Here is a 12,368-nt window from a genome sequence, read left to right as displayed (position 1 = left end):
TTCCATGAGAATGGGAGGATCTGAACCTTGGCCTCCCTGACTGTAATCCAACAATTTAAAATGCATAGTTTAAACAATTTTACTACACAGAGTCTTATAAAATGTCAATTCCTGGAGATTTTATTCCATCTATTTGATAACTTTTAAGCAGGACAGAGTAAAATGTTATTTTTGGCTGCTAATTAGGATTCACAATGTCTTTTTACTAACTTACCGATATCTATGGACAAATATTCCCTTGAAAATGGAATTCATCATATTTTCAATTTCATCCTGATTTTCTTGCAACTGAAATACAATTAAATATGCTTACTTTAATTCTATTTTTAAAAACATATAAACAAATTACTGCCCTGGGGCATGTCAACACAGTTAATAACATTTTTCATAATCAAGACTGACTGAAATACATATTATTCATAACTGAAATATCACAGCTACAGTAGATTAAATTCATTTTTAAAAATATTTTATTGAAAATATTAATTATAATAGTAAAAGAAAATATGAGCTAACCTCAAAAGGAAAAGAGAATAAAGGAAAAAAAGAAGTTATGTAGAAAGAAAAAGAAAATAAAACAAAAAAGAAATATTTTAAAAAATATTTTCAATTTTCATCATAAGTACAAATTTGATAATTCATCACTCCCCTATAAAGTATCTTTTTTTCCTATGACCCATGTTTGATCCAAATGCAAGTCTATATATCACTAACATTACAGGCTTGCTGTCAGCAAGAAGTCCATAAAGAAATCCCAGAGTTATACATAGATTTTATTTTAACCTTGATCAAACAAATCAATTATATATATATTTTTATCTATTACGGGAGAAAACCCAAATAACCAAAGATCCACATACAAATACCCGTGAAAACCTCCGAAAACATATTATTTATATATATATATATATATATATATATATATATATATATATATATATATATATATATATTTTCTTAAGTTTTCGGGTACCTTGTTGGTGTTCGGCTTGTTGGTATTTTCCCAGTCATTGTAGTTGTTCTTTTAAAGTTGTATTTCAGCAGAATCTCATCTGCCATCATCAGGCTTCTGTATTGTGTCCGTCTGTGAGTCAGACTTTTACAGTGGTTTCAGATTTGAATTTGGGGCAGCCTATTGCTGTGCCAGAATGGTTTTTCTTCATCCTGATTGGTTGGGAGTCTTGGTCTGTGTTTATTGGTCTCGAGTTGCTGTGTTCTGCTTGATTGGTGTCTCTAATATCTTCTGTCTGTTTTTGGCTCTTTTTGTATCTTGATTGGCTGGCAGCATTGTGTTGCTTTAATGGAGCCTTTAGTGCAGTCTTTTGCTTCCAACAATCTTCATCTTTACTTCATTCAGATGCTGTTGTAGGATTTGATCTCTCAATTTTTCTTTTTCCTATCAAGAACGTTTGTCAGGTGCAGAAGATCAGTACCACATGTGAAGTTCTAATTAAACTGATTTATTACTGCAGGATCCAATCTGGGTCAGTCGCCGGGACCATAGGTTTAGTCTTCTGGGCTTTCAGACTCGTGCTGGAGCCCATCTTCAAAGAACTTCTCTGTAGCAGAGTGTGTGCTTTGGGCTATTCTTTATGTGGTATTTATGTGGTGCCTATGGCTTTTTAATTTTGTTTGGGGTGTTGATGCCTGGCTATTAATCCTTTGGCTGTTATTTGCTTATGCTGCTCAACTCTTGCCTCCTAAATACTTTATAAGCTGGAGATAAATCAGCATTCCTGTTAACTGGTGAGGGGCACATTTCCCAGGCTTCAATCACTTTCCTGCCTGTATTTGTGCCTGCTCATGCAGATCACCGATCTCATGTAGGTGCCATTAAGGACTACTCATTGAGTACTGTTTGTCATCCAGTGACAAATCCATCTGGTGTGGTGCTGTCACCATTCTGCTGTTCAGAAAGAGGCTTTAAATTTGGGTCATCTTAAAAGAAATCTCCCTGTTGCAAAATGGGAGATTTTGCTGTGTGGTCACCTCATACATAAAGACAGTAGATTACAAGGGACTCTCATGAAACTATATAAGCTCCTCTTGCCGGGGGGTGGTGGTGGTGTAACACTCTATTCAAGGTATGAATCCTTGCTTATCAGGAGACCTAATATTATACATAGAAAGTGCTTTTCCTCTCTATTTTCCCAGCTCTGAATTATATATGGTATTCTGGCTACTTACATCTTTTTCTCTGTCAGCATCCATCACTTTCCTCCTCCCCACCCATCTCAGTAAAAAAAAATCAGACATTGATCCAAATCAATAATTTTGAAATAATGGCCTCTCATAGTTTATTTATAAAACAATTTTAAATATTCAAATAAAATTTAAGATTCAAAAAAGTATAAAACTTCAAACAAACAAAAATAAATATTATTATTTTTTAAATGAAAGTATATTTCATTACAGAAAGATAAACAGCTTTGGTTTAATCTATCAAAATTGGAAAAAGTTAATATGCATTATTTTATATATGGCATTTTATAATATTGCCACACTAAGTCAAGTGCTGTGGAACCTGCCTTCTATTGAATTTGTGAAATGGAATTTTCTAGATGATAGATACAATGCTTTTTCTGTTAAATTTGCAGATTAAAAATTATATCTTCAGTTTCATAACATTCTCTATTCCAGGTTACAAAAAAAACCTTTCTTCCATATATTACACAATAGAATTCACTCCATTTTCATGGAGACCAAACTTCTTTTTTTGTAGCTCCTTTTCATTGGAACTCCCAGTAAAGACAGTGAAATTCAACAGAAAGTCACCAATGTCAACTTGCTTGTTTCAATTTTTGGCTAGAAACTAAAGACAATATTGATACCTGATTAATAATTGGGACAGTATCTCAAAATGGAAAGAGAGATACTTAGATCCTACCCAATTATATCATTATACTATTTGTCACTTGATTGATAAATAGTTACCTATATCCTAGATAACTTGATATAATATTTAATTTAATTTGAGAAGTGCATTAAGGACCATTTCCACTACATCTTGCATTCTACATCTTGCACTCACTCAAATGAATCTATTTGACATAATCTTGCACCCCATCAATATCATACTGTGCAGTATTTGAAAGATCAGTTCATGTTATTTATTTTTTCCTTCAGTTCAATAGTGCCTGCTTCTTGGAGACTGCCAGGACAAGTTCCTGCAGTTGAACCTTATGGATTTGTGAAATCCATAAGTGATTTGTTGTTTCCTCCTTCCTAGGACTCAGAGAAACTTTTTGCCCTACTGGCTTTGTGCTTAAGGCGGAACTAGAACTCATGGTCCCTAAGTTTCTAGCCTGATTCCTTAAATACTACATATCATGCAGCTTTATACCATCTAATTGCAAGGAATGTTCCCTAAGTTTCTAGCCTGATTCCTTAAATACTACACAATCCTGACTGACATCATGTGGGTAGAAATCTGGCAATGGATGTGATAAGTATTTGGGATGAAATGATTTCTTAACAATTTCACTGTGCCTGTCTGTCCCACCAAATCAGCCCAAAGCTTTGGGATATCAATATCTGTGGGACTATTCCAATGCTAAAGTCTAGCATAGTTATGTGAATTCTATCCACAAGGAATCAGCCAGAAATGACTTGAACAAAGGTAATCAATAACATTCTCCAATATACCTTTTCCTCCTCCCCTCTTTCCTGATCTACGCACACATATTTGTGTACTGCATGTAAAATATTTAACAAAAATGTGGATGGGTGAAGGATAATATTTTGCTAACCCAGACAGACTGTGATTAATTACTATCTTATTCTTAAAGACCCGGCTGTTCTCCTAGACCAGGGTGGGCAAACTACGGCCAGCGGGCCACATCCGGCCCGTTGGTCTGTCCAATTGGCCCGCCCCTGAAAAAAATCGCTGGGCGTGGCGTATTGCTCTGCGCCGCGTGGCCCCCAAAGCTGCAAAACAGTGCGGAGCACTCTCGGGAGTAGGAAAGAAAAGAAGAACTTTGCAAAGGCCTCGGCTGGGAGTTGAAATCACCTTCGAGTGCGACCTCTCCGAAGGTGAGTCCCCGCCGATCCCCCTTTTTTTTCCGGGGCTTCAGGCTTAAACTTTGCAAAGGCAAAGTTTGCAGGCGGGCGTCTTCCGGCCGAGGAGCGGGAAGGGTTCCGCCCGGCGGGCGGGAGGGCTGCTGGAGCGGGCTGCTTGGAGCCACTTAAAGCTAGGCCGCTGCTGGTGGAGCCTTGCCCTGCCTTGGTGCCCGTTTCCCGGCTCAGCGGTCCTGCTCGGGCGGCACTTTAAAGCCTGCTCCCAGCACTCGAGCAATTTCCCAGCATCCCAGCAACTTGCGGCTTCCTTTTTCCTCGCGGGCGCGCTCCTGGCCCCGAACCGTGCGGCGGAGGGAAACCCAGAGCACCGCCGGTCGCCTCCTCAAGCAGCCCGCCCGCCGGGCGAACCTTCCGCTCCTCGGCGGGAAGACGCTCCGCCTGCAAACTTTGCCTGTGCAAAGTTTAAGCCTGAAGCCCCAGAAACCCGAGCAACTTCCCAGCAACTTTCGGCTTCCTTTTTCCTCACAGGCGCTCGCGCCTGGCCCAGCTCTGCACGGCGGAGGAAACCCGGAGCACCGCTGGGTCGCCTCCTCCAAGCAGCCCACCCGCCCACCCGCCGGCGGAACCCTTCCCGCTCCTCGGCGGGAAGAGCTCCTGCCTGCAAACTTTGCATGTGCAAAGTTTAAGCCTGGAAGCCCGGAAACCCGAGCAACTTCCCAGCAACTTTCGGCTTCCTTTTAACTCGCGGGCGCTCGCGCCTGGCCCCGAGCCGCGCGGCAGAGGGAAGCCTGGCGGGCGGGTGGGCTGCTTGGAGGAGCGACCGGCGGTGCTCCGGCAGCAGCAACAGGCAGTTCCGCCCGGGCTCCGCTCAGGTGTCCGGCTGGGGCTGTCAGGAGTTGCTACCGCCCGGCGCAGCTCCGCGCGGCTCCAGTCCCGTGTTGCCTTGGGAAGGAAAAGGCAAAACCAGGAGCCGCTGAGCCTGAGCCTCCGGTGCCACTGCTCCCGTTGCAAAGCACCGCCCGCGGCTTTTCCTTTTTACCTTTCCCTTCCCAAGGCAATGCGGGACTGGAGCCGCGCCGGCAGCAACTCCTGACTCAGGGGCCTCCGAGGGGAGGGAAGGAGGAGAAGGGGAAAGGGTGGGGGCGATTCCCAAAAAATCTTGTGCTGACCCGGCCCGTCTGTCAAATTTTAAAAGTCAATGCGGCCCCGAGCCAAAAGTTTGCCCACCCCTGTCCTAGACCTTGAGGTAGAGTGGATGGAACCCTTTATTAGATATATTTGTCACATGCTGCAAATGTTTTGATATTAGTTCTCTGGATTTACTATTTGTTTATTTTCCTTGCTGCCCTTTTCATTTATCTTATTGTATGCACATGTTTTCATATTGCTCACTGTGTAGGGATGGTTTGGGCAGTGCCCAACTCCAATTAAATAAATAAATAAATTTCTCCCTCAACTAGCCAAAATGAAAGAAAAAATACAAAGCAATGTTCACTGTAATTATGCTGAGTAAATAAACAAAATGTTATTTTAAAATGAACTGAATTGTATAGATGAGTGTTTACCTATCCAACGTGTTATGTCAATATGTAAAATCTTGAAAATTTAAATTATTAATATATTATAACTTAACAAACTACGTATCATGCAGCTTTATACCATCTAATTACAAAGAATGTTTTAATTCTTATTCACTATAAAAAGGCTGCAGGATTTCTGTTAAATATTAACCAATACGGAATGATACAAAGAATCATTTGTTTTAATGATGCTTGAAAACCGATCGAATTTCATTTATATTAAAGGCACAGTTTACATGCAAAAATCAATTGCAGTTTCATAGTTTTGGGCCTGCTGGTCTGAACTGTAAAGATACTGTTAATTTGCATCTTTTCTGAATTGCTTTTTAAAGATGAAAAACTATGACAATCATTCTAAATAGCCATTTACCTCTTTCCGTTTTTGAAGAAGCAGCTCCAGTCTTTCATTAGCTCTTTTACCAATCATTTTGTTTCTTTCAGCTTCATACTGTCTTTGTGTATTATCCTGATGAATACTCAGGTTTAAGGCAACATTCACAAGAGCAGTCATAAGCTTCATAGCTAGGAAAATTACAAACGAAAATCAGTTCTTCTTTTCCATGCCCAAATGCAAATTTTTGAAACAATTATCTGCTTAACACTAACTAGAAGCCAAAGATCTATTTGAGTTGAGGTAAAATATGGATGTTACTTTCAATATAACAATCAGCCAGAATCTGTAATTATGCCTTACTCATAACAGTATATCAATGAACTTAAAATTAACCTCTTGGCAAATCCTATGTATAATATTGCATTGCAATTTTCCACAAATCCATTATGGAAATCAGATGGCTTATTATTGTTTGCGAAGTAGTTCAGTATGTAATCCTGAAGCTTATATCCAATAGTTCTGATGGCAAAAAAAACACAACCCACAGAATTTTCTGATATGGATCCCATTAAAAATGTAGTCATTAATAACAAATAATAAAGATATCAGTACTGTTCAGGATTCATCAGAATCCATGCCGGGCTTTAGTTTATGCAAGTCCTAATTGCATCAATACAACCTGCACTTCTGCTTTATCCTAGGTTTTGACAGAGCTATACTCAAGTTCAAGGAAACGTGAGTACTGTATAACATTCTAAAGCCTCTAACTGTCCATGCATGGATGAGAGAGAAAGGAAGGGATGGGGTTGCATGTACAACTTTCTTCTCTATTCTGTCTGCCTAAATATGGCTATTGTTATTTTACATTCTGATCATCAGCAATTCTTTTCCAGAATAAATCTAACCATTAATTTCAATGGATATTACTAAGATTAGGAAAATTTATTCCTTGCAGAGCAATTATTTCATTTCTGAAAAAAAAGTGAGAGCAGGAAAGAAATATACATCTTTGAATGAAACGGTGTAAATTTTCCTTTGGACTTCCTCGCAAAATAGAGGACATGGTGACTTCATTCAAACTATTTTAATTTAAAATTTAATTATATTTATATTACTTTACATTTTACATTAATTTCATGAGATCCAATCCAATTTACCTTATTTGCAGTGTTGTCATTTGCAGTAATCTATGTAATTTGCATTACACAAAAATATATATATTTATATTCAATAGACATTAAGAAATTACAGACAAGCCATCTCCACAAGTGGTATACCAGTAACAGACTAGTCCTCTACCAAATTAAAACATATGTCTATATATTAAAAAGTTTCTTTCTAAGTTTATTTGTACAATTTCATATAAAAAATGTAATACAGGACATATATAAAACAGATATTATGTTTTATGGCTTTTGTAATTCTTTTGTAGGAAAATAGATTAAAAATAAAGTATATGCAAAAAAATTTTTTACAACGCCTTGTTTTCCCCAGAACTAGTTGATCCAAGCATTTGTGCAAGCGTACTGTTTCAAACCAGAACAATCATACATTCTTTTCGAATTCTCACACATACACACTCTGAATAAATTGTTCCAAAGATAATAAAATACCAATAACAACACACAGATTTATCATGATGTAATGATTATTTTGTATGCTTTGTCTTTAAAATATACCTACCAGCAAGTGTACTGGTATGTCTGAAAGCTCGAACCTGCGAATCTGACAAACCAGTCAGCAATGAGATCACTGTGTCCATCATATATTCATCATAGATGATGCTATACTGACATTGTCGTATTAGTACTCCTATGAATTCACAAAAATTTGATCGGAATTTTTTCCACTGTGGCCCAGGCATTGTAAGTGGATAATCACCGCTGTCCTGCAGGAAGATCAAGCACATACTATCTTTAAAAAAAAACATATTCAAGCTTCTGGTCAACTTCTTTTCTAATTAAAATATGAAGTTTTAGCGCAGCTTAAATTTTATCTGAATGATCAAAAACATGGTAATTTCAAATAAAGCTACATTGTGCTGATAACCAGGAAAATAAAAGTGATGAACATGAGGCTTATTTTTTAAAACACAGAGACAAATGGAGGGATGTGCAAAATATTATATATGAAACAACTTCTGGTGGTCTGTATCCAGAACATAGCATGCTTCTCTGGGTGTGAAATTTGTATTTCAGGTAGAAGTATTCCAATATGGGAAAAGGAGAAAATGGCACTGCAATCAACAACAGCAAAGGAAACAGAAAAAGGAAGACAGTGGAAAGGTTTGGGAAGGACAAGGGAGCTAACCGGATATGTTATGTTTAATTTCAAGGATGGAGTTGTCAAAAAGTTAAGGAAACATTGATGTCACACCATCCTTGCTCTTGAATTCAAATGTGGTATATCCAACCAGTCTATCTGCCCCTTCCTCTAATGTTCCCAGCACTACTGGAATATTCTGCTCTTGAATTGAAGGATAGTGGTACCATAAATTCTTTAAAAATATATTAATTATATAAATAACTCAATTAAGCTAAAGTAGCTAAGAGGTGGTAAAGAAATAGACATCAGGAAGACTTTGGGGCATATAGGTACACAGGTCAAGGGAATAAGAAAGGGAGAGAGCATCAAACTTATCCTTCATGCTCTGAATGATCTCTACAAGTGTGTGTGTGGGGGGGAGCGTGCGCGCGTGCGCACACACACACACACACACACACACACACAGAGGAATAGATAGCTGGCTGAAGCTTACAGCAACCAATATTTTGGAGGTTTTCATGTGGCTAAATTGTAACCTGAATTACAATTCTGTTCAAGCACAAAACAAAAATATTTTACTTTCCTGATATCTCTCATATGGAAAGACAAGATAGAAATAGTATTTTCAATTCAATTTTACTGCATTTCATATGATGTTTTGATTTTCGTATCTAACCTTACTTTCACTAATTAAAAATTATATTTTAATAATTTCCAAGAGCTCATCATTGTATCTTTTAAGTGTCAGGTAAAATACTTGGCATGCCTCTATATTTTAGTTGGCTACATTATCACAATACACTCTATATGGAGGTACTTATTCAGATTATAGGGCTTCGATTAGCTAGAAAACAGTAGCCCAGTTAGTAGCTCACATTTGTTACTCATAAAGCCATACATAGCTCAATAAAAAGGTAATTGTAGGAACTTTTACATAACTGAAATAGATCCAACTGATTTATGTCTTGGAAAAACATGTAGGCAATTCAAATTTCACAAGAAAAAAAACACAGTAAAGTACAAGAGAAGAAAAATAGTAGAATAGTTGTCCACAGAAATACTTTGAAATTTACCAGAATCTGGCAGGGAACAATCAATGTTAGGATTTAAAGAGATGGGTAAAAACAGTAAATGGTTAGATTTGTTTGGAAGAAGAATGCTGGACCGATATTAGGACTTAAGGGTCTTCAGAGCTGAGCAGTAAAGAAGTGCTTTGGAGCATGCCAGAGCACTTATGTAGTAGCTGTCTGTATATCTTTAAATAAAATGACTTCCTTTGATCATATGTGAACTGTGGACAGCAGCTGCATAATCCCAGGAAAAGACATGATGATGATGATGTTATCCATTCAGTCATGTCCAACTCTTGGCAATTCTGTGGGCCAGGTCTGTCCATATTTCTGTTTTTGCACTATTTCTTTAAGTTATTCTATGCTCTGGCTGATGTCAGCTTTGATGGTGGGAAAAGACATAGCTATTTTAAATGTACTCTTTAGCTCTGGATAGCACCTCAATGGGTTGCTTTAAATACAAATTTTAAAACAGTGGCAGGGTCTTCTTTAAGATAAGACATGATGAATGTTGGCAGTGATACAGAAATGTCACTGCCTCTATCAAAACAAAATATAGGAGCCTTCATGCAATCTATGTATGTTTACTGAAAAATAAATAAGCTAACTATACAGAAATTAATGAGACTATACTAAATCTTACACATTACATCATTAAAGTTATTTTCAAAATATTTGAATTAATATGTGTTCACAACTTTCAGTTTATTGTATAAGAAAATACTGCAAGTATTATATCATAAATATGTATTTTATATACCAAATACGTAGCCTACAATTTTAATTTCAGAATTAGTTGATACATTCTTTAATTGCTGTCAGAATAGAATAGAATAGTTTAGTTTAGTTTACTTTATTGTCATTACACTTCGTACAACAAAATTAAATACCATCTTCAGTGTACATTATGACTATGAAAATAAACACAAACACACATCCTTCACACTCCATATATTGAATGGAAAACCCCTGATATTGCATTAATATTGCACTATACAGTAGAATTCAATAGAATTACTGCCCTGGGATAGAAGCTGTTTTTCAGCCTATTTGTCCTTGTTTTTATTATCCTGTACCATCTGCCAGATGGTAATAGTTCAAAAAAAAAGGGTGCCCAGGATGAGATGGATCTTTGAGAATGTTTTGAACTTTCTTAAGGCAGCAGGAGCTATAAAGCTCTTCCAAAGAGGGAAGAGGACAACCTATGGTCTTCTGGGCAATGATGTTAACCCTCTGGAGTGCTGTCCTGTCTGCCACTGTGAATTGGCAAACCATACAATATATTTCCTTAAATAATTAGATCACACAATAATATTCTCTACATGTCCAATTTTAGAGAAGCTTCAAACATATTTTGTGTATATCCAGTACCATACCTCATCAAATTCTTCAGTCATTTTCCTGATAATTTCTGCATTTTGCATGTTTCTAAACATTTCAATCCTCACAGTTCCTGAAATAAAGTAAGTATAACCATATTTTATTATATTTAAATATATCTTTATTTTGAACACAAACAAACATGTTAAAGAACATAATGGAAAATGAGTAAACATATAGGATTTTCTTTCTGTATTTATATTTAGCAGCAGATTATAAAATTTGATGATATTGCCGTTTTTTTTTAGAACAACTGATAGTTCTGACCAAAGAACAGGTGGCAGCTGTAGCCAGGAGGCTTTTGTAAATCTATTTTTGTGCATCAATTACATTCATCATTCCTGAACCATGCCTTACTTACACTGCCCTTGAAGACTATCTGGAAACTTTATTTGATCCAGAATGTAGCAATGTGGATATGACAAGAATTGCTTGAGTTAAGTGAAAATACTTTTGTTACAAAGTGCAAAAAAATTAATTATGGAATTCTTTGTTTTATTTAGCAAACATATCATCGCCCATCTTAATCACGTAACTCTTGTGGCTAAAATGGATAAAAATAAAAACAGGGTAAAAAGTATAAAAATAAGTAAAATTATGTTAATGTTTAGTTAAGTACAAAATTATGTTAAGTACAAAAATGGAATTTTGGTGCAATTATGATGAAATACATTGTGGATAAGAAAAAAATGTGTAAAATGTATAAAAATGAATGTGATGTCAGTATGTAAGATAACTACAAAAATATAGGACTCAACGTATCCATTCTTTATAAGAAATGTTTATTATCATGTAAGAACTTTCTTATTGAATATTAATAACCCTGGTATGCAGAGGATGCTGTGTTTTTGGCTGAGAATGAATTGTAGGGAATTACAAGTAGACAAATATACGTTGTTGTTACAATGTTTACCAATGATAGGAAAATGAACAAATATTAAGTTTGAAAATACTGGCAGAAAGGTGGTAAACCTGTTCTATTTGTCAAGAGAAGCAACAATAACTGAATGTGATTCCAGCCAATCTGTCATATTGATGTGAAAGATAAGAATGTCAGGAGAAACAAAAAATGCAGTGAGAATTAATTGCTTAAGAAATATTTAATAACAAAATCAAGGCTATAGTTAGGAATAAATAGTACTTACAAGTCATCCTCATCTTACAACTATTTGTTTAATAACTGCTTGCAGTTAACACAGCACTAGAAAAAGTGATTTATGACTGTTTTTAACATTTATGATCATTACAGCTTCCTCGTGGTCACATGTTTATGACAACTGCAGTGTCCTACAATCATGTGATCAGGTTTTGTAACCTTCTGACAAGCAAAGTCAATGAGGAAGCCAGATTCATTTAACAACCATATTACTAACAGAACAACTGCAGTGATTCACTTAGCAACTCTGGCAAGGAGGGTTGTAAAATGGGGGAAAACTCACTTAACTCTCTTGCATAGTAGTGGAGATTTTGTAAATAAATATGGAAAACAAACTAAAGGTTAGGAAAGCCAAAAGTTGGGGTTCAGCTTTTTTGGCTATATCAGCAGGGGGAAAAAAAGATGAAAAGTGATATGGTTTAACTGCTAACAGAGGTAGGATAATCCTGGTAGGATTGAAACACAGCTGATAAAAGAAGACAGTATTAAGTATCAAAATTCTGTAACTAATTATTTAAAAAATAGTTTTGTGAACAAAATTTCTAATTTATGAAAAATTAGTCATG

General features: G+C 36.5%; 1 protein-coding gene across 4 annotated transcripts in view; it reads right to left on the bottom strand.

The window, feature by feature from the left end:
* The window catches only part of STAG1 (STAG1 cohesin complex component), a 201,555-nt gene that overhangs the window by 61,663 nt on the left and 127,524 nt on the right, over positions 1 to 12,368 (bottom strand). For all 4 annotated transcript variants that reach the window (XM_087964870.1, XM_026687465.2, XM_087964871.1 and 1 more), the window contains 4 exons: positions 10,643 to 10,719; positions 7,615 to 7,819; positions 5,968 to 6,119; positions 215 to 288 (listed from right to left, as the gene is read on the bottom strand). In XM_087964870.1, coding sequence (XP_087820996.1) covers positions 215 to 288; positions 5,968 to 6,119; positions 7,615 to 7,819; positions 10,643 to 10,719 — 508 coding nt within the window. The remainder of the gene's footprint in view (positions 1 to 214; positions 289 to 5,967; positions 6,120 to 7,614; positions 7,820 to 10,642; positions 10,720 to 12,368) is intronic.

This window comes from Notechis scutatus, chromosome 4 (assembly GCF_049901735.1).
Source record: "Notechis scutatus isolate UNSWTSFEM ecotype Mainland chromosome 4, rNotScu1.2, whole genome shotgun sequence".
Lineage (NCBI taxonomy): Eukaryota > Metazoa > Chordata > Lepidosauria > Squamata > Elapidae > Notechis > Notechis scutatus.
This window is presented reverse-complemented; position numbering and strand designations above follow the sequence as displayed.